The following is a 22,626-nucleotide window of genomic DNA, read 5'->3' as shown; positions in this document are numbered from 1 at the left end:
AATTTGTATTATCATTTGTTTTGATGATTCTTATTTCTAATATAAAATTATTTGTATCATGAGAATTGTAGTTTGTAGGTTAACAATATCATTGAAATAATTTTCGTTAAGTTTAACATATCATTCAGAGCTAAAGAAACTTCTCTTAAAATTCTTTGGTCAATTTGAAGATTACGCTTTCACTAAATTATTACCAATGATCATTTCTGGTTGAGTGACATAGTCTCTAGCATTGTTGTTTTTTTTTTTTTTTTAAAGAAAATTTAGTCTTAGCATTGCTCGGAGGAAATATGTGCGCACGTCTAACGCTAGAAGGACGGTAGCCAGAACAGCTTCATGAAGTTCTTGTGTTTCGCATTTAAAGGAATCATGACCTGTCAATAATGGCACAAGATGCTTTATGTAATGAAAAATACTAATGGCTAAATATGTCCTGCATTTCTATATTTATTAATTTAATATGATTTATGAAAATAAATTGTAATTTTCTATTTGCTATAATATAATGTGGATATTAAGATTTTAAAATTCATTTGAAATTTAAATTGAGATTAATTAACTTTAGTTATTAATATTTTAAAATACATATATAAAAACGAAAACTAAAATGAAATACTTAAAATAAGAAAGTCATATACAGCTCTTTAAATTTTCTTATTCAAAATCGCAGATTTAATCATTTTATAATATAACAATGAATTTATAGGAAAAGAAAATTTTCGGATACAAATTCATCATTATTTTGCAAATTAAATTAACAGTGATTTTTCACTAAGACAAGAGTTTGGTAATCTTGGTAAGTCGTCCATGTGATCTGTAGGTGTCGTCATGAAAATAAAAGAAAGAAAATAGGGTCTCACTAATAGGCATGGCAACGGGTCCGAACCCGTGGGGCCTGTCCTGGACCCGTCCCGATTTTGATGGGAAAAATTCGAGTTGACCAGGGTCGGGGTCAGGGTCGAATTTTCCCCGATAACCAAATTCGGGTTCGGGATCAGGAATGAGATTCTCAATATCCGTCTCGAACCCGTACCCGAACCCGCCCCGTTAATTATTAATATATATAACACATTGAAATATGAAATTATTAGATTAAATTTTATGTTAGTGTTGAATTGAATTTTATATTTTATTTAAAATTATATTTGTTATTTTATAAAAAATTATATTTTTTAATAAAATTTTATAAAAATGTCGGGGGCAGGGCGGGAAAAACCCGACCCCGATCGGGGACGAGGATGGGGTGTAAATATACACCCCCGTCGGTTTCGGGGGTGGGGGTGGGGAGGGAAATGGAGAGTCGGGGGCGGGGGTGGGGTAAACAAAACCCGACCCCGACCCGCCCGTTGCCATGCCTACTCACTAATTGATAGGTTTCTTGATTAACAAATTAAAAGAAAAAAAATATTTAGGAGATGTTGGATAGGAAAAAAAAATTATGTGGAAGAATTTTGAATAAAATTTATTTGGTTGGCCATTAAAATCTTAAGTTTTCTAAAAATAAGAGTTATGTAATATTTTTATCATATTAAATGATTTAATAAAAAGTAATACGATATTTTTACTGTAATAAAAATAAAATTACTTGGAAAATAAAATTCTTATTTCTCCTCATATAAAAGTTTTCTTGATTAAAAAATATTCCCAAAAAACTTTCTTTTTTCGGAATGTTATTTTTAAAACCTCATACCAAACATTGGAAAACTAAGTTTTCCATCTATAATTTCTGAAAAAAAAATTATCTACCAAATGTTCTTTTAGTATGAAAATTATAAGGGAACACAAAAACGGTCATGAACAACGTAATTTTTTACCTACTAATAAAAATATTTATACTTTAATTCTTTTACTAGTGCGTAAAGAAATTAGTTAAGGGCACTAGTTAATATTTGAAAATAAGATAAGATATAGATTCTTAATCATTTGATTTTTCTAAAGTGGAAGAGCTTGTAAAACAACTATGCATTGATAATTAATTTCAATCAAGATAAGTACATGCACGATGTTCATAATTAATTTTAAATGACTTAAATATAATTTTGATAATTGTAATTTAGCATTTATTATTTATTTTTATTACTGTAAATATCTTTTTTCGTTTTAATTATGTAAAATATATTTGTTTTGTGTTTTATCTTTAACGTGCTTATATAAGAGCTCAGCAACGTTTCTTTGAAGGTTTTGGACCTTGAATTGTTTAGTTCGGATAAGTTTATATTGGAGGCGGATTTGCTTGAGAAGCTTCATTTGAAATATTGTAGCTTTGAGGTTTTTGAGCTGATTGAAAAGGGGACATTGAAGGTGTTGAAAATTGATGATGTGAGTGTTATCCATCTTGATATTGGGGATAGTACAGAGAACCTTGAGATCATAGATGTCAGTAACTTCACAATCATGTGGCCAAAATTTTCTCATATGATCTCAAAAGCATCAAAGTTATATAAGCTTTGGATGTGGGGTGTCGTTTTTGATGATGAGGATGAGGTTGTTGATATAGAGACAATTTCTGTTTGCTTTCCTCAGTTGACACATTTGTCCTTAAGCTATGATTTAAGAGATGGAGTTCTTCATTATGGCTTGCAGGGTTTGTCTTGTTTGATGAATGTGGTGGTGTTAGAACTTGGATGGACTGTAATTAGTGATCTTTTCTCAGTATGGGTAGCTGCACTTCTGGAAGGTTGTCCCAATTTGAAAAAATTGATCATTTATGGTTTTGTTTCAGAGGTCAAAACACACGAAGAGTGCCAAATTCTTGCCAGATTCTCTGAATTCATTCTTCAACTTGGAAGAAAATATGGGCATGTAAAGTTTGAGTTTGAATATGAGTAGTGGGTTCTGTCGTACTCATCTAATCTCTGTCAAAGTGAAAGAAGATACTTGCATGCCCCATGAGTTTCTTTTGTCCATTTCTTCTGCCGTGAATCACAAGAATTCTTCAAATGTAAAGTTATAGATTCTTTGGGTATAAGAGTGAATTTCAGTTTCCATCACAACCCCTTTCTTTCTATTATTTGTTGCTTTTTTCTTTTTTGTGGAAGGAGAACCTAAGATGTGGTTACTTTTATGTGGGTACATTGTTTCCAGTTTCAGGTTTTCAACCTTTACAATGGATGAAAGGACAAAAGGCCGGCGATAAAAAAAATCACGGATTGCTTCATAATAATTAGATTGATTCTGGTAATTAATTGCTTCTATGCTGAATATCTGGCAATAGTGCCCACCAACGTGAAAGGACAATGTTACACCAATATCTTGTGTACCCTTGATATGAACTTCAAACAAGAATTTAATTGGATCATTATTGGTTAGTGTGGTTACCTGTTGCTTTCTTTTCCTCTCGGGCTCGGCATGAAGAATAAAAGCAAGATCCTTGTCAGTATAATTGAATTACTAATACTTCAATACATAACAACAACAGAGGAAAACTTTCATCACTCTGCAGAAGTTCATGTTATTTGGCAGTACCAGCCCTGTTTCAGTTGGGCGTTCTCTTCTCTCAATTGGTTCAGTTCTGCTTGTAATTCCACTGTGTATGCCTGCCAAGGCCAAAATAAAAAAAAAAGGAACGAATAAGGTTCCGCAAAGAAAGCTAAATAACAATCCTTCCTCAAATATCTACCAAAATATTATATATCCATACAGTATACAATACCACACCAAGCCTATGCAATGCAAGAAGTGCAAAGCACAATGAGCCTCATAAGCTATAGCAGCTACGCGGTCCATTTTGATGTATATTTTATTCACATCTTTAAATCTAAGCTAATTAAAAAGTTCATTAATTGGCATTATATTAGTAGCTGATAGCCTGGTGCTCTGAAACCTGTCAACCCCTTATAATTTCTGGAAAAGCCAATCCTAGTTACATAATTTCAAGGGGAAAAAAAATACTATATTAATGAAAATTATCGATCCTAATGCATCAATAGCAAATATGTACACTCCAAAGCGGAAAGGTCCAAGGACAGATTCTTATATAAACTTACAGTATCCAAATTTGGGTGCAATAAGTTAATAAATTGATACATTTATTAATTCTTCATAAAGTAATGTTGAGGTTCCTCTTGGAAATGAAATTTAATGGGATCCAGATTCATCCAAAGTTCGATTCTATTTGAATTGCCCATTTTCAAATGATATCCACAGTGTTGACAAATATTGATTTTTACACACATACTATATATATCAATTATCCTTAGTTCACTGAGATTGAGTTCAGTGGCTTTATACAACATTTCTAGTCAAGAAGCCAGCATTAATATTTCATAATATATATCAACAGGATATGTATAGCCATTGCATGGATTGATGATAAAAATGAGGCATGCATGCAAATGCACCTGTTTTCTGGCTCTAGATCTGGCAGCTGACTCTATTCTTGATCAACCTCCTCTGCCTTCTCTCCACCACCTTTTCCACATGACAATCCACCACCCTCTTTCTCCCTCTCAAGCCCAAACTGCCTTCCATTATTCCCTATCCCATCAGACGAATTGGTCGGACTCAGGCCCACCCATCTCCATTGTGGGCCCCACCCTTACCCACCACCTCCTCCAAAACAATGATACCCACCACCATTATGATCCCTCTTCCCATTTCCAACATAGCCACCAGAAGCCTCCCCAACAACTTCATGTGATGAGAATAATGGAGAATGGTAGTTGTGGTTCTTGTAATTCGCTTCTTGTTGGACCCGTGATTCCACCTCGCCTTGCGACTTCATGTCACCCTCCTCAATCACCATCTTCTTCTTCCTGGAAATTGAAATTCGAATGCGAGCTGGTAAATCAAGTTCCTTTTGTAGCAGTGACAAAAGTTTTAGAGCTTATTATTCTTGTATGACACTGAGTTGAAGATGAGATCGATGTTCCCGTTGAATTTGAGTGAGTTCAAATTTGTTTAGAACAAACCCAATCTAATAAAGAGGTAAATATAAGGCACACTGCCCTGCAACTAAGGACCATCTTCGTCTATATGATTCATGCCGGCTAAGGTTACCCCACAAATCAAGGGATTAACTAAAGTAAAATTGTCAAATGCCGCAATAGACAGAAAATTTTCCCGATTTGGTCACAAATCTCGCCACGTATAGGACAGGTGTCTCATGTGTAGCCTTGTTTTAGTGCAGCATATCTCTTGAGCTCACACGTATTCATTCTTCTGTTTTTAAATCTTAACAATATTATTTACGCACCATTCATTACATTATTTTCACGTAAGAGATGATTCTTACACATAATTATGTTTTATATTTTATGCTAGACTCACTATGTTTTCGTTTTATTTTAATGTTAAAACGTTTTTTTTTTTCATTTTAATATTAAAAATAATACAGATACGATATTATAAAAATATACGATAGGTATATGGATATTTGATACAGGTTTCATTCCCACAATCAATTCTTTTGATAAAGTTCACTTTTCTTAAGAAGAATTTTATTCACTTAGAATTGAAATATTTATAAATTTATATCCAAACAAAGAGCACTACTGCGCAACGTGATTCTTCTTCCCGCAAATCAAGATTTTAATTCAATCTGCATGGACTAACAATAACAATCAATGTCCTAGATTGAAAGTTAATTATTTCCCACTTAAAAGTGACTTAATGATAGTATCACTCATACCATCAACATGAGGGAACAAATGGCCTGCACCTTGAAGCTCATGATACTGAATCCACGGAAGCTTTTGTGCAATGTATCGTTGCACTTTAACAGGCACTATCAAATCTTCATCTCCTTGCCAAATATGGACCGAACCTTCATTATTTGGAAATGGATTTTCCAGATCCAATGGACTAAATTCCCAGCTACCAAATGCGAGAATTAAGTCTCGGTGAACAGTTTCATGTTCACCTTGCTGTCTTACCTGAGCCTGTGGAACAATAAGACAATATATCAGCCACATTTCAATAACCAATAGGAGAAACCAACCAAATTAAACATGATCCAGTAAAAAACAATGTGCATGGTATCAACAATAATTATCATTAGTGTTTATAAAAAATTATTTTACGCCCCTAATGTTAAAAGAAGTTCTATATATCAATTTATTACTATGTACCAAAAAAAGAATTATCAATTTATTACTTAGTGATCCATCATAAGTTGGGAAACAACTCTTCATATAAAGAATTCATAAAATCATGACATCAAGCAGCAGTCTATCCAAGGGAAGAAAAAATAAGGTTGATAACTAACATACAAGACAACAGTGAAGATAGTTTTAACACCTATGCGTAGCACACAAGTCGTAGTAGCAGTTCTCTAAAAAGAGTAATGCACTAATGCACCAAAGGCCTATAGCCTAAACAAATGTTTTGCATCTCTGATAAAACAAACATTTACTACAAAATTTGTTTGCTTTGCAATCGATTTCTGCTTCTAAATGACAAATCTTGTAAACAGATTTCATACACAAAGTGACACTCCATACATATTCCATGATCCTACTGGACTGATGCTATGTGTTTCTGGTATGGTATCTATCACATCACATTTTAGTGATTACAAAATGCATTAAACTATTGGCAATTATCATACAAGAGTAAATCATCAAAAACCATAGTTTTGTCAATAAGTCTAATATGTTCCTACTTCCTACAAGTTTTGCATACTTGCATCTACTCCTAAATTGATACTAATAAAATGCATGAATGTTCATAATTTAAATACTCGAGTCTAGTATTGCAAATGATATAGTCTTAGTTGATGGTACAAAATGAGTAAATACTAAATTTGAGTAGTGTGTATGATACAAGACTCTAAGACCCTGCTCAGTTGCTCTAAATGATAATCATGGTTAGAGTGAAATTTTTGCTTTTGTTGAACCCAATGGTAAGCATTAATCCATGTAGCTGATCCCACCAAGTAGAATAAGGTTTGGATGTAATCAATATATTTTGTGTACAAGATGTCTTTTAAAACTTTTATTAATAGCCAATGGTAACTAGAGAGTACATACAAACTGTAATAGTTATCAATTCCAAATTTATGACTGGTATTGGTTTGAGCAGTTCTATAGAGAAAAAGATTACAAAGAACTATAAACTCAAACGTGACAAGTAGATATAATTGTTCACAACTGACTTCAACAGATGCAGTCCTTCACATGCAGTATTAAACAGTTAGTTAGACACATTTACTACAGTATTAAACAGTTCTGACTTTAGGCACAACAGTCACCAACAAATATCAAAATCAATTGGTATGAATCTAGCCAACAACAAATATAAATTATGAAGTTACATGACTTTCACTCTATAATCCAGATACATACCACATGATTCTTTCGATCAGACCTCTTAGGCAAAAGTTCTCTGTCTTGAAGGGAAAGAAGATCTATACTGTCAGCAATTAAACTAGAAGATGGGAACCATTTTTGAGTGTTCCACCAGTAAGTTAGCCATGGTATGTAGTGAGCCACACGAACTGTCCACTGGTCTTGTAGTTTTTGTTGGTAGAAAACTTCATTAGTTAAGTTTGCAGGAAGACCAGCCCACCAGTAATTGAGAACTGGGGCTATGAGCACTGCACCTGCCAGCCTGTCAACATTGAATTTTTTTACCAATGCAATAAATAGATAAAGATAATGATTGACAATTCCTTCTAACTGATGCAAAAATGATGCCCAGGAAATTAGAGAGGAGGGAACCAAACTATAATTATCATAGTTTCACATGGTACTGACTACAGTAGAACTCGCCTAAACTGAAGAATTTTCTATTTTTATAGTGTCATTTTAGTAGTTTTATGTTTGGGTCTTTAGCTTTTTATAGGCTCAGTTTGTGAGTTATGCTAGTGGGCTAGTATATTTGTGTTAGTGACTTAGTGGCTGGTTATAAACTTGAGGAGTAAGCTACTTTCACAACAAGTCTTGACTAATGCTGACAGGTGATCCCCATGGTCAGTGGCAGAACTACATATAAAATTATAAATTAGGGTGTGCAAATATATTCCCTACTTGAATAAAATTTTAAGTAAATATTTTTGAGTTTTGTATTTTATTCCTGTATTTCTATATATTTGAACCCATTGACCCAAGTTTTCTTTCTTCTTTGTATTTTATTGTTATTTTTTATTCAAGTATTTTGATTTGAAAGTTAAATTTTGTATTTTCACCGTATGTATAATATATTAAAATTATATGATTTTAACAATTACAATTCTATTTCCTTATCTTCGTATGTGTGATAATAATTATTATCAATTTCTATTTTCTTAAAAAAATTACTCCCGCTAACTTAGAGTCTTGGATCCATCACTGTCCATGTACCCATGGTTAGTTGGTGGAGTAAATAGTTTAGCTAGGGAGTTAGTTAGTTGGGAGCTAGAATAATCAGAGAAGGCATGTTCGAGGTGAGAGTGAGAGGTATCTTGTCATTCAAGGAAGGATCAGGGGAGTTTTTTTATTATTATTAATTTTAAAAAAATTCTTGTTAAGTTGAAAAGAAAATAAAGAAAGGTTGTTCTTAAGAAACAAAATTTCAAAATATTCTCTCCAAGTTTTCTCTTTAATTTCAAATATAAAAAACTTCTCCTGTCATTTTTCCCTCTCATTCAAACAAAGGGAAAAAGAGTGGAGAGAGTCTTGGTCTCTCGAATATCCAGGAAATCCATTTATTATATACTCCAAAATCAAGTGCTATATATGATATATATCAGGCTTTGGAATATAATGAGTTATTTCCGAGAAAATTTTATCCATCAAGATGTGTGTGTTAGGAATTTTATAATTCCTAATTAATTAATATGGGCTACATATTATATTATAACATTTATATTAGTTATTTACATTTAAATGAGTTCAATATAAAGTGATCTATTTAAGTGAGCTCATTAAATTACCAACCGATAATTGATATGGGCTTAATGAGCGGAAACCAGTTTAGTCGATTAGGGGATAATAGAAACCCTAATAGGTTTAAAACATAAGGCATGGTTTTGGTCCGTAATATACCAAATCAACAAATAGTTTCTCCTCTCCCCATCTGAAGAAAAAAACGAAGGTTCCATAAGGAAAAAGGTGATTTGGTTGAGGAAGGTCATTAAACCAATTGTTTGTGACCATTGTCAAATTTCGCTGCTGTTAATCAACATCTATGGATTCAGGTATTCCTTAAAACCTCTTGATAATCTGACGTAATGTGTTTTGGTGCTCATTTGGTATTGTATATGGTTTATTGATAATTCCCAACAAGTGGTATCAAAGCCGATGGTTCAAGTTGGTGACCGGCTCAGACGAGTATGCAAGTACCACAGGTGGCCAGAATGACTAGCGGCACAACGTGTCCCGCAGGTGAAGTGGGGTGGCCAGAATGGCTAGCGGGCAGGGCAAGTACCGCAGGTGGCCATGGCTATACTCGTGGACTTTCGCTCGAGGGGGAGACTACCATGTGGAAGAGACTCACACTTGAGGAGAAGATGTGTTGGGTTACAAGTGTGAGGTGTAGTCCCACATCGGGTAGAAGTGAAAAAGTTGAACACCATATAAGTGAGGAGAAGATCCATAAACCTGAGTCTTAAGGTTTTGGGTTAGAGTGTGGTGTCAGGCTTCCTTATGTGGTGGCTCCTGATCCACAAGTGTACCCCTCGAATCTCCCCAACAGAGCACAATTGCCCTATCCAATTTCACAACCCTAAGCTATTTGGAGGCAGCCTAGATCAGAGTTCTGCATAATAAGTGCATAGGAAAAAAGATCTTGTATCACTCACACCACTAAAATACATATCCAAGCAAGAAGATGCAAACATTTACATACCAAAGAATGAATGTTCTTTTTTTAGCCAAAAGACTTACATTTAACCTGAATACACCATACCTGTGAGGGATATACTTAAGGCACCTCCAAACAACCTGGCCACCCAAAGAAAAACCTATTATGTAGAATTTGGACCCTAATCCCAATTTATCAGTAAGTTCTTCTATATCCAATGCCAGGCTCTTAACTGTTTGATTTGGATGAGGATCACTTTCCCCATACCCAGGTCTATCAAAAGATACAATGTAAACCCCTAATACCTCAGCAACATCCTGCAAAATCCACCACAAATTCAGATAATACAAATTCCAAAAATATATAGCAGAGAATGTTGTGAAAGCAATAGAAATTAAACATTTTTTTACAGGTGATAGTGTTTTGGCAACATAGGCATCATGCCTGCAAGCATCAAAACCATGGACAAAGATGATTTTATGCTTGGCAACATCTTTTGGGACACCATGCTCTTTGTATGCTAAATTCCTTCCATCTCTTAGTTTGATTCTGGGTGCTGTTATAGTGGGACCATTAAGAGATCCACATATCTTTGGAGGAGGAGGTTGAATAGTTTGATAACTCCATGCTACAAACCCAATGAACAACACTGCCAGCACTGTTCCAAAAATTCCTGAGAGAATGCAAAGTTTAATTAATAAAGAAAAACAAAATAAAATATTATTTCAATAAGTATAAGAATATCAATTATTCAGTTTAGTACAGTGTTTCTAACAAACTAGTGTGAACAAAATGAAAGGTGAGGAAGTCCCATCAAGACTCTGAGGATAATGTCATGGGAAAGTGAATATCATTGATAAATCAGAAACAAGAAGGGGGAGTAGGAATATGCCAAAATGCAGTGCACATGCACATTTCATTCAAGAAACAGAAAAAAGTGAGACCTAAAGGGAGTTGAATTGAAGTTGTTTTGTTTTGGTTACTGGTATGAGCTGCAGAATTTCTTCTGTTCACTACTCCCATTTCTCCCTCTTTCTTAGACAATGACAAACACGACACAACGTTTCAACTTGAGACACGGACACGAACACATTACACACTGTCACACTGGTGTAGTATAACTGAACGGGAGGATTCACCTATCTGTAGTTTGTGGCATCAAGAAAAAGGGAAAAAGTTTGGTACAGCTCTATTCACAAATATACACGTGTCTATATCTCATCAGAAAGAAAAAAAGGGCGAGAACTTTCTTATCTATGATAATTCTATGTGGTCGAAATAAGTGGACATGTAATTTTCTCATTTCTCATTAAAATTATTTAATTTTAGGTATATATTTGTATATTTATTTCATTTATTATTTTGATATTTTCTTATTATTTTGCTTGCTTGTTTTATTTGGATATAATTAAAATAATAACGATGTCATTTAAATTTTTTAAAATGGTAAATAAATAAAAAAATATTGTTACAAAAGAATCTAATAATATAAAATTTGTAAATATTTTGTTAGGTAATTAGACTACATGTGTTATCCATATAACACGTGTCGAGAGATAATATTCCGTAATAAAGAAATGTTTTGATTTTTAACCATATATATTATATAAATAAAATTATAAATTTGGTCACTTTATTTGTTTCAGAATTCGATTTTGATTCTCTTGTTTGTCTCAAAATACGATTTTGGTCTTCTTATAATTTAATTCACGATATTAGTCTTCATTTTTTGTGCAATTTTGTTATTTTAGTATCCAATTCCGAGATTAGACGTTGATTGTCACTTGTCAACATTGACCGTCATGTTGTGTTTTAATTAAACGTTAATCGTCATGTGTCACGCTTTAATTCAACGTTGACCGTCACGTATCACAGTTTTATTGAAGGTTGACGTTAATCAGGTGTACAAAATTAACATCCAATAAATGTTATTTTGATATTTTTTTCTTAAACATAAAAAAATCAACCTAAAAGACGTCATTTTCATTTTTATTCTTAGATATAAATTCATTGTTGTTAATGCACATTGTTAATTTTATATTGTTGAGTCTTAGAACTATATAGTGTGTAAATTTGGTTTGAACTTTTGTTTGTACTTAATCTTAAAATTCTATAATGTTATGTTTTTTTAATTCTAATATTTATATCTTATACATGTATTATTTAATTATTATTATTATTATTATTAATTTATTTACTATTAACTTTATAATCTGACTTCAGAAAAGTTAAATTGTAACAAATTTGTTATCAATAAGATTAAAAACTAATACTTTTCATTTTATTTTGAAATTCCAGAATATGAAGTTTTTTAAACAATAATCTAAAACAATTGAAGTGGCACATTATTTACAGAAAAATTATGCTTAGTTTCCAGAAAAAAATAGGTTTATCATAAAATTTAAAACAAAAATAATTAAAAGCAAGGCATTTTCTACGTACCTTTGAAATAAAATAGAATTATCTTCTAAGTCATATAGTATATTTTAATTGATTGTAAGTTTACTGATATTTATAATAATTATGTTAAAAGATATATCAATGATGATTTTTGGTTGATTGATTTTATCATTTTACATTGATAGTAAACAACCATTAAAGTCTTCTAAGAAATTCAAATTCCCCCACTCAAATTTGTAGGTTTTGTATAATAATCTATGAATTTGTTTTTCTTTTGCTGAATTGTACTCGAATGTTTTTGTTTCTGAGGAAAAATAATGAAATTCATTTTCATTATTGCTCTATTAAAGATAGCAGCAAACTGATCAAACTTAAGTGGTATAATTATATCAATAGTTTTATGTCAAAACTATACTTCTATATCGTTCTTTAACATAGAAAATAATACTAGAAAGCTTTTTTTCTTCTTTCAATTCATATACTTCCTTTTCAAGGACTTCCTTTCGCAATTTTCATTAAAAAGAAAAAGAAGGGGGGCGGGCTGGCTAACTTTATAACCAGAATATATAGCTCAATTCTATTAATATAAGGTGCTGGGTGTAATATTTATAATTTCTTATATGTTTTTGTATTGCATGATCAAGTGCGGTTTCTAAGAACATCTGTGATGGGATGGAGAATCTAATCAAAGGTTCTTAATTTATTTTTTAGTGAATTATACACCGAAATATAAAATTTTAAAATTCTGAAATTTTTTCATTCCAATAATAAAATTCTCAAATACATAAAATATGTTTCCAAGCAATCTATCCCTTATCTTTATAATTTTCGGTTGACTGATAAATAAAATAATTTTTTAATGTTAAAAACTCAATTCATATAAGAATTTATTTTATAAGAACTAATTACTCCACACTTGGCAGTCACCTGAACAAGTTCTAAACAGTAGAAACTCATTAAAACAAGTTTTTATTTTTAAGAACCCCTATAAGAATCACAGATAGAGATGACCTAAGAGACTTGTTGCCACATGATATAAGGCTTCCATTTTTATTACAAAATTGTTCTTGGTATGATTTCTTACTATCTCTCTCATGCACACATAGATATATTGTGCGTATTTGATGAGAAAGTCATTTTTATATGAATGAGTTTGAGAAGCAATTTTTTTTGTGTACATAGGAGGATCAAATATACGTCTTCATGCATATTACTTAATTCTCTCTTACTGTTAGGCTGATCCTATGAGGTTATCAGTTTAGATTATATAATTATACATAAATAGAAAATTCTATAAACAAAAAATCAAATCACATGATGTTTTTAAAAAAATTGCATGACTTTTGTATAAAAAAAATACAAAACTTGTATGTATGAGTGAGGAAGAGTCGAGGATTAATTAATTTAACTTTAAAAAAATTGTGTATGCATACATATATTATTTGAAAAGTTTAATTGAAATACACTGATGATATATACATTTTCCACTATCATTTAATTATGCATATCATATAGTTAAAAAATATTAACTTAAAATAATAATTACTTTAAAAATTATATTTTCAGTAACTTTTAATTAGTTGGCAGTACATATAATTTTTTTACTAATAGTATATAAAAATTAAGCAAAATATAAAAAGTAATATGACTAACGAATATTCCATGCTTAATCGGGATCAACAACTTTTGATTAAGTTAAACGAAAAAAATAGGAACTAAAAGATAAACATGAACAACTTAGGATTTTAATTATGATGATATTGGAACTTTAGGAAAGAAAGCCTAACTTATCCAAATTTGGAAATATGAATATCAACTTATACCAAAATAAGCAACTAAGACCAACAAATTTTAGAATCATCACCTCCATATGGCACATAATTAACAAGTCTCAAATTTAAATAATATCACGTTTTGACAGTGAAACGATACCAGCTGCAATTTATTTATGCAATAATTTGTCTATATATTCCACTTTCAAATCATAATATAAAAAAATCAATGTAACGAATGTCTGCTTAATTAATTATACGTACGAAACTATGCCACCGCCAATTAGGGTTTTTTTATTTTATTTTCTGGAACTAGAATTTGTGATCTTTAAAGCAAGGGATGCGCATGGATGCACACACGTCAACCCCTTTTTTTCTCCTACAAAAGAATGCAAACAGAACTTGAATAACATAAAATTTCACATGGAGAGATGAGGAGGGCAAAATGGTTTCATGATAAAGGTCCAGCTTCCTCTTTTACCAATCTTGGAACTTTGGTCTGAATTTAAGAGTTAAGTTTTTATTCTGAAATGACCTCTTAGGCACTCACACACTTGTACTCTATAGGCGTGTCTAGCCTTGAGCATTTGTGGTGGAGTTCCTTTAATTATGCCATCTTTATCACGAATCTTCCAACACAATTAAAAGAAAGACTATGGCTCTGAGGGAAAATGGAGAATCACGCACCCACAAACAGAAATGTTGCACATTGTGTGCATGCAATTAAGGAAGGTTCTCTACGCAAGGCATACAACAAAAATTTCTGCACGTCCATGGTACTAAGAGAATGCTAAAATGTGGGTGTTCAAGAAACGAAGCACTTCCTAGAGTTGTTCCCTTTTATGCTTTTAGTTTAATAATGAAACGGCAGAAGCTTGACAACTTGCAAAGGGAGAGGACCCACATACACATGATGCTTTTTTTTACCTGATCGAGCTGATGGGAAGAAAAAAAATGGGAAGTTTTGTATTTTTTTAATATTTTTTACAATTTTTTTTAGAACTGGGATGGATGGGATGGAATTAAAAAGAAGTACACTGTAAAAGGGTTGTTATTAGAATAAAAAAAAATTGCTTTATTGGATGGAAATATCCATGCATCCATTCCTGTGTACAGCCAATCAATTAAGAACCGATTCTAATGGCCCCATTCTGTGTTTATGACCAGGGGAGAGAGGAAAAGGGGAAAGGATAATTTGTCACATATCATGACTAATGTGATTTCAGCACAAACATCCCAGACCCAAAATCAATTGTTGAGATGAGCCAAATTAAGAGATAATATATTAGGGGTAGTGGGAGGACCTTCACGGATGCACTTGATTTATTTGTAGGCTTTTTTCATTTTTTGTTTTTCCTGTAGAACATGTTTTTTTCTCTAAATCTAAAGAATGTGTTGCAACATCTTTTAAAGGAGGGGGGAAAAACACTCTACCTTGAAAGACACTTTTTAAGACATTATAAATATAGAGCTCACACTCCCTTTCCTCAGCAGGATTCATCATAACAATTGTATTCCTCCCTTCCTTAGCTCCACTACCTCTTCTCTCTTCCTCCTTGTTCCTTCCTCTTACAATGGCAAGAATGCCTTTAGAGCCTCTAATAGTGGGGAGAGTCATAGGAGAAGTTCTTGATTCTTTTACCACAAGCACAAAAATGATTGTGAGTTACAACAAGAATCAAGTCTACAATGGCCATGAACTCTTCCCTTCCACTGTCAACACCAAGCCCAAGGTTGAGATTGAGGGTGGTGATATGAGGTCCTTCTTTACACTGGTACTATATATATATCTTTTATCTCCTCTCTTATTCCTTTTCTCTTTAAAGAACAAAGTTTTTTGGGAAAAAAAAGAGAGGAAAAACTTGAGCTGTTGCCAGTGTGTTTCTTTGTTGTTTTCTGTAATCAAGCTCACACAGTAAGTCTCTTTTGGAGTTTTCTTTACAAATACTGAATCATTAAGCTAATGTCTCGCTTTTTTGGTGCAGATCATGACTGACCCTGATGTTCCTGGCCCTAGTGACCCTTATCTGAGAGAGCACTTGCACTGGTACTTAATATAAAGATTAACTTAAGTAGTCATTTATTATATTAATGATCATACACACACATATATAGCTACCGGTTTCTCTTAACAACTCAACCCAAACGAAAATTTTATGATATATAATACTTTAAAAGTTCTGTATGTACTGGTTATCCATATGACATTCACGTTAGATGTCTGTATTTTATTATCAAGTTTGAAGTTTTGCAAGATATATGCACCCCTTTCATCACATCAAACTATGGACAGGTAATTAATATATAAATACTTACATCACATATGAGGAAGGTACACACATGCCTTTGTATTCTGTAAGAGTTGCATGCTCCATCATCATCCGTTCTCCCTAAAATCAAAACAATCTAAAAGGGTGAATTGAATAAATATAACAGAACTACATATAAGGAAAACTAGCTATTCATTCATAGGTATCTAACAGTAAAAAATTTTGTTGCATACATTCTTTTTGCTGCAGGATAGTGACAGATATTCCAGGCACAACAGATGCCACATTTGGTAGGTTTCATATGAAAAATGTGTTATATGGGAATTACTTACTCTGATGATATTGATGAGAGAGTGACAAAAAACATGATATTCCTAATAATTTTGTAGGGAAAGAGTTGGTGAGCTATGAGATCCCAAAGCCTAATATTGGGATCCATAGGTTTGTGTTTGTCCTGTTCAAGCAAAAGCGTAGACAGTGTGTTACTCCACCCACTTCAAGGGACCACTTCAACACACGCAAATTCGCAGCAGAGAACGACCTTGCCCTCCCTGTGGCTGCTGTCTACTTCAATGCACAGAGGGAAACGGCTGCAAGAAGACGCTAGCTATAGCTGCTGATTTTGCCACTGCTTCAACCAAACTAGTATTGTATTGTATTGAATAAAGCGATAAAAAAAGGTACAAGTACAAGGAGTTTCAGTAGTGGAATTAAGTTGATCCTCACATGTGGCTTCAAATAACTTGCAGGAAGGGAAGATAATTAATCATTTTCTAGTTTGACCCGTGTGTATGCTACGTTTTATTTTACTTTCCATCTGTTGTGTAAACATTATACTACTACGTGTATTATTATTACCTCGTGGGACTACTATGAGGTGTGATCTTATATATAGAAATAAGAGGTTTGGTACGCAATTGTCGTTTCTTTTACTTTAATAGTTTAGGGTTTAGCTTCGTTTCTTCTTTCCTTTGGTTTGTCATTGCGGGTTTCAATCACTCAGCACCTTCTCTCTATTGTTTTTTTCGATCTCTTCACAACTAAATTACGTTTTTAACAGAAAAAGTATCATTATTTAATTACTATATGGGACTTTATGAAATTATGAGTGACCTGTACACACTTGCGATCTTGTCGTGTTGATTATTTTTTCTCCATTCAGATGTGAAACCTTTCATATTATTTTTCAGTAATACGAGGCTTGCTCATCTATATAATATTTATGACATCTGCCTTTTGCTAACTTGATGGATTGACCCTTCAGGAAAACAGTGATTTCTACACCAAATTTCCAGTTAAAAGAACTTCTTTTCTTATCGGCACTGCTAAAATTAAGAACATGTGAGATAGTATATGTATTGCCAATAGTGTGTTTCGAAACCGTTAGTTTGCACTCTTTTAAATGAAAGGTGTAATCGTTCCAATACACTAAACATAGAAGCTGTGAAATCAAATGAGGTTACGTTGAAATCAACACATTTCTACACTAGCACATTTGACAATGTTTATCTCCGTTTAGAAAAATAAAAATAAAAAATAGGAAAATAATAAGAATGTTGATTAAAATTTAAAAATAGACATTTTTTAGGGTCTTGATCACTAACCCGGACCCTTAAAAGGAGTTTTTTTTAGTGTGTTAATCATAATCCTCAAATGTTTTGATTTATGCAAGCGAAATTTTAAGTCTTTTTATTAAAAGGGGTAAAATTTTAGGTTATTTTTTAATTAAAAGTATGTTTTAAAAATTATTCAAAAGATGATAAGTTATAATAGGTGTTACCACTTTTTTTACTAAAGTCATAAATAATTTTATGACTTCAGTTAAATTATTTTTTTACAACTTTGAAGTCGTAAATATTTTTTATTTATTTTACAACTCTAAAGTCGTAAAAAAAAATTTATGATTTACGACTAAAGTCGTAAACCTGTTTTTTTATTAATGTTTAAGTTAATTTTTTTTTCAAATTTTTTATGTTTTTTTAATTATTTAAATATATAATAAATAATATTAACTTGACTTATTTATTAATATAATTTTTATGATTTTATTTGATATGTTATTAATTTATTTTAATGTTTTATTACTTAAAAGATGTTATATATTTTTAATATTGTTTTATTTAAATGTTCTTGTTTATTTAAAATTTAAATAATCTATTGATAAAAATACATATAAAAATTAAAAAGAGATATTAAAAATTTGAAATACTTTAATTTAAAAATTAATTATATTTAAATTAAAATTATATATATGTTAAACTAATAATGAGATGACGTCCCACAACGAATTCTTCTATTTGTTGACCATGTATACAAGTTGGACAACATTTTTAAAGTTTATCAATATCACTTTCATTCCCTTGGAAGTGAAGATACATGACCTCAATATTTAGGTTTACATTTTATGTCTGATCGACAAACATAGTGAGATCGATCATTACTCGAATACATAATGAGATGGACTAATCAATTTTAAATAAACCTAAGAAATACTTTTTAATGTTTTTCTTTTCTTTCTATTGTGCGTTTTATATTAATGTATTAATTATGTTGTTTTAAATTTTATTGTGTATTTTTATCAATAGACTATCTAAACTTTAAATAAAAAAAAATTAAATAAAAATATTAAAAATATATAACATGTTTTAAATAATAAAAACATTAAAATAAATTAATAACATATCAAATAAAATCATAAAAAAATATACTAATAAACAATTCAAGTTAATATATTTATTAAATTTAATAAATATAATACATATTTCAATTTATTAATCATATATGTAAAATGATCATATTTACATTTATACGTGGTTCACAATTTGATTATATATATTAATTAATAAATATAATGTTTAGTATTACTTACTAGTCAATTTTTTTATAATACTGGATAATTTAGGTTTTTTTCCTAAAGTTCCAATATCATCATAATTAAAAAGTCAAGTTATTCTTGTTTATTTTTAGTTCCTATTTTCTTCATTTAACTTGATTAAAAGTTATTGATGTCGATTATGCATGGAATATTCGTTAGTCATATTAGTATAATTACATGCAATAGAGTTTTTTTAAGTATAATTTTTATATTTTACCTAATATTTGTATTCTTTTAATATAAATTTGATATGTACCATCAAACTAATTAAAAGATACTAAAAATATATATTTTTAAAGTAATTATTATTTTAAGTTAATATTTTTAATCATATGATATGCATAATTAAATGATAGTGGGAAATGTATATCATTAGTGTATTTCAATTAAACTTTTCAAATAATATATGTATGAATACAAAATATTAACTGTCTTGGTAATAGAAGGTTTTCCTGTCTCACTCGTTAGATTTATAAAAACAAAAATAACTATATTAATTAATTGATATTATATATATATATATATATATATATATATATATATATATTAACTTAATTGAGAAGTAATTGTTAATTTTTTATCTAAACAAGATCACAAAAAAATTATTTAATAAGAATTACAATTTTTTTTTCATATTCTTTTGATATATATTTTTTAATTTAAAGGCTTTTTCAATAGTAGAAACTTGCATTTGGATTCTACATATAGTATTGTATCATTGTCAGTATTTTATGTCAGTATTTTATCAATTAATTTATTTATTGTTAACTTTTTTAAAACTTATCTTTTGCCTTAAATATTTTTCTTCATTTTAAGAAAAACTCAAAATATCTATCTCTTTTTTATATCTAAAATAAAAGGAAAATAAATACAAAACATATCTAATATTTAATATAATATTATAAAAAAATATGCATAACTTATGCCACATGTCATCATCATGCTTATTTTTTCACCTCTAAAATTAATTTTTTAATTTATTATAAAATATTATATGTTAACTTAATTCAGAATTAATTGTTAAAAAGTTTTTATATTCTTTTTTTATATTTGTATTCAAAGTCTTCTTCAATTATAATTAAATATTTGGATTATGCATATCCTTATTTATCTTGTCATGTTTAGTGTTTTATTTATTATTTGTATTTTTTTTTTAAAATCACTTTGTATGAGTTTATCTTACATGTTTTAGTTTTATTTTAGAAAATTAAAATAAAATATGTCTATCTAATTTTTTAATCTAATTCCTCATAAGTCAACAATTCAATTAGCAAATATTGCTGATGAAATTTTGATTGATATTGTGTCTATAAGTATAACAAATCATGGATGTGTTGAAATATTAATTGTTGACTTTCTTATGAAAATTAATTATTATTCATGCAATCACTATAAAAGAGTCAAATTTGTAATTTTTTAAAGTAAATATTCAATCCAAAATAAAAGAAAAATACAAAAATTTAGTATTTAATGTAATTATTATTTTAACATGTGTAATGCACAAGACAAATATTCAATGATTGTAATAGTTTGGTTTCAAGTGAATTTTATATCAACAATTATTATGGAACAAAAATGGTTAATTTATCTTGACTTAAAACATTTAAAATTAATCATTATCATCATCCCAATCACCCTTATAATTGTCAATACCATCATTATGGTTATTGTCATTGTTGTTATTGTCATTATTGCCACTTTCATGTGTATCATAAGAGAATAATTATTTTATTTGAGGAAAAATATAATTAATTTCAATTGTTAGATTAAAATAAAGTTAACATTAAAATATTTTAAATTCAAATTAAAATTTTATTTAATTATATAATCTCTAAAAGATTTATCAAACAAAAAATTAAATATCTTTAAAATTTAATTCATGACATTTTAAAATATGAGACACCATTCAATATCATGACACACATTTAAATTTGGTGGTGCACACAAAGTTTTTATGATTTGCCAGGTTTTTTTCCTTAAATTCAAAAAACAATATCATAAGGGATCCTTAATACTTCAAATTCTATATATTAAAAAAAAAAGACACATTGTTTTCATTTACCTCTCATAGGGCCCTTCTATGTAGACTTTTAGGACACCTAGACTATATGACTTTAATCTATGATTAATTAGATTTCTAAGATATGAATGTTTTTTAAACATATTCTAATCAAAGTTTTTATGAAGGATATGTTTCATGAAATATTCAATTGGTTTTTAATTTTTTTACTAACCAAAAAATTTATTTAACTGTTCAATAAAAAAAATAGCAGTTTTTATATTTTTGGAACATTACTTGAATTAACATTTTTTAACACATTAACTTTTTATATTTTTTTTCACTTTTATCCTCAAATGTATTTATTCATTTTCATTGTTATCTTTTTTAAAATAAATCATGATTTCATTATTTTTCTGTCTTTTTAATCTTTTCACCTACTTCAAAAATTAGTTTTATGAAACACTTATAATTTAACAAATCAATTTTTCAACTATTATCTAAATTTTCAGGTAGTTTTGTACATAAATAGAAAAATCATATAGAAAAATAATACATTAATATAAATGCAACCCCTTCTCATACATAAATTTATAAATAATAAAGAAGATCAATTTCTTAATGTTTCATACACTTTATCATAAAGAAATATGATATGACAAATTGACAAACCAGTTTGTATATAAGTTAAAATCTTGATAATTATTTTCCTAGATGTCTTGGTGAAAATAAGAAAAACAACTAATTATGTATTCATTCAATGGAAATGAGGTTTTCCTTGTAAATTCCTATCTGACAAGAATTATTCTCTCCTTTGATACCAAGCTCCTCAATCATATTGGTACTTAAATTAAACCAAACTAGTTCGTAATCTTTTCTTCTGAAGAATATATCACCATTCTTTCCTACTCCAATAGGACAATAAACGCAAGGCAATGGCCCAACGATGAAGAGTTTAGTCCATGATTCCTTCACACCTACTTCACCCAAAATTGATATGTGAAAAATAGTTGTCTCAACATAATATGAGATTAAAGCAATAGATCCATTTAACACCACCAAGTATCTGTCCAAACTAAAATCAAAATCGTCATTTGTTGAACCAAGGAATGCTCTCATATCATCCATGTCCAATGGCATAGGTGTTGTAAAGAACACTTGGTTGCTCAAGTCAAATGACACCAAACATTCTTCTTGGGGAATACCCTCATGACCCCGCCAATGACACATTCCATCCACGTACACTTGATAACCTGGAATTTGGTGACAACAATCAGCCACATTGACATCAAGTCTGCTCCAAGAGTTATTTCTTAAACTATATATCTCCCACAAAGGATGCAAAGATACATCTTCCCATGACACCTCTTCGTACAACACACCAAGACGATCAAAATCACTGTCAATTAGATCAAAAAAGTGTACACGCTGAATCACCTTATAGTCATCTCTAACATGATCATAACCAAATCCATGAAATATAATCGAAGTCTCTCGATAAGGTGATTCAAACTCAACAAGACTAGGAGGAATTACCTTGAATTCGTCAGTTGTTAGATTCCACAATACAATTGTTGTTTGTTGTTGGAA

General features: G+C 30.3%; 3 protein-coding genes across 5 annotated transcripts; 2 read left to right on the top strand and 1 right to left on the bottom strand.

Annotated features, from left to right (window-relative positions):
• Positions 1–1,191: 1,191 nt before the first annotated feature.
• Positions 1,192–3,298, top strand: LOC100795296 (F-box/LRR-repeat protein At1g67190-like). The gene is made up of 2 exons (XM_003520645.4): positions 1,192–1,373; positions 2,163–3,298. The coding sequence occupies exons 1-2, from the start codon at positions 1,192–1,194 to the stop codon at positions 2,827–2,829; spliced, it is 849 nt and encodes a 282-aa protein (XP_003520693.1). The 3' UTR covers positions 2,830–3,298.
• A 58-nt stretch (positions 3,299–3,356) lies between these two features.
• Positions 3,357–10,903, bottom strand: LOC100776687 (MhpC-domain containing protein). 3 transcript variants are annotated; one of them, XM_041013784.1, is made up of 6 exons: positions 10,665–10,900; positions 10,131–10,393; positions 9,826–10,037; positions 7,284–7,548; positions 4,341–5,879; positions 3,357–3,536 (listed from the first exon to the last, which is right to left on the bottom strand). In XM_041013784.1, the coding sequence occupies exons 1-5, from the start codon at positions 10,741–10,743 to the stop codon at positions 5,586–5,588; spliced, it is 1,113 nt and encodes a 370-aa protein (XP_040869718.1). In that variant the 5' UTR covers positions 10,744–10,900; the 3' UTR covers positions 3,357–3,536; positions 4,341–5,585. The 3 variants fall into 3 exon arrangements, with proteins under 3 accessions (XP_040869718.1, XP_040869717.1, NP_001345594.1); XM_041013783.1 differs by having other exon boundaries at positions 9,826–10,393; positions 10,665–10,903; NM_001358665.1 differs by lacking the exon at positions 3,357–3,536 and having other exon boundaries at positions 5,426–5,879; positions 10,665–10,807.
• Positions 10,904–15,384: 4,481 nt separating this feature from the next.
• Positions 15,385–17,079, top strand: TFL1A (putative phosphatidylethanolamine-binding protein TFL1a). The gene is made up of 4 exons (NM_001254508.3): positions 15,385–15,667; positions 15,878–15,939; positions 16,412–16,452; positions 16,552–17,079. The coding sequence occupies exons 1-4, from the start codon at positions 15,467–15,469 to the stop codon at positions 16,767–16,769; spliced, it is 522 nt and encodes a 173-aa protein (NP_001241437.1). The 5' UTR covers positions 15,385–15,466; the 3' UTR covers positions 16,770–17,079.
• Positions 17,080–22,626: the final 5,547 nt, after the last annotated feature.

This window comes from Glycine max, chromosome 3 (genome assembly GCF_000004515.6).
Source record: "Glycine max cultivar Williams 82 chromosome 3, Glycine_max_v4.0, whole genome shotgun sequence".
NCBI lineage: Eukaryota > Viridiplantae > Streptophyta > Magnoliopsida > Fabales > Fabaceae > Glycine > Glycine max.
Note: the sequence above shows the minus strand (reverse complement) of the source record. Positions and strands in the feature narration are given on the sequence as shown.

Coding starts and splice junctions, on each gene's coding strand:
- LOC100776687 (XM_041013783.1), bottom strand. CDS start 10,743: ATGGGAGTAGTGAACAGAAGAAATTCTGCAGCTCATACCAGTAACCAA. Junction 10,394..10,664: donor TTCAATTCAACTCCCTTTAG/GTCTCACTTTTT, acceptor GCATTCTCTCAG/GAATTTTTGGAACAGTGCTG. Junction 7,549..9,825: donor CTTAAGTATATCCCTCACAG/GTATGGTGTATT, acceptor CAATGTTGACAG/GCTGGCAGGTGCAGTGCTCA.
- TFL1A (NM_001254508.3), top strand. CDS start 15,467: ATGGCAAGAATGCCTTTAGAGCCTCTAATAGTGGGGAGAGTCATAGGA. Junction 15,940..16,411: donor CTGAGAGAGCACTTGCACTG/GTACTTAATATA, acceptor TTTTTGCTGCAG/GATAGTGACAGATATTCCAG. Junction 16,453..16,551: donor CACAACAGATGCCACATTTG/GTAGGTTTCATA, acceptor ATAATTTTGTAG/GGAAAGAGTTGGTGAGCTAT.
- LOC100795296 (XM_003520645.4), top strand. CDS start 1,192: ATGTCGGGGGCAGGGCGGGAAAAACCCGACCCCGATCGGGGACGAGGA. Junction 1,374..2,162: donor GCCTACTCACTAATTGATAG/GTTTCTTGATTA, acceptor ATAAGAGCTCAG/CAACGTTTCTTTGAAGGTTT.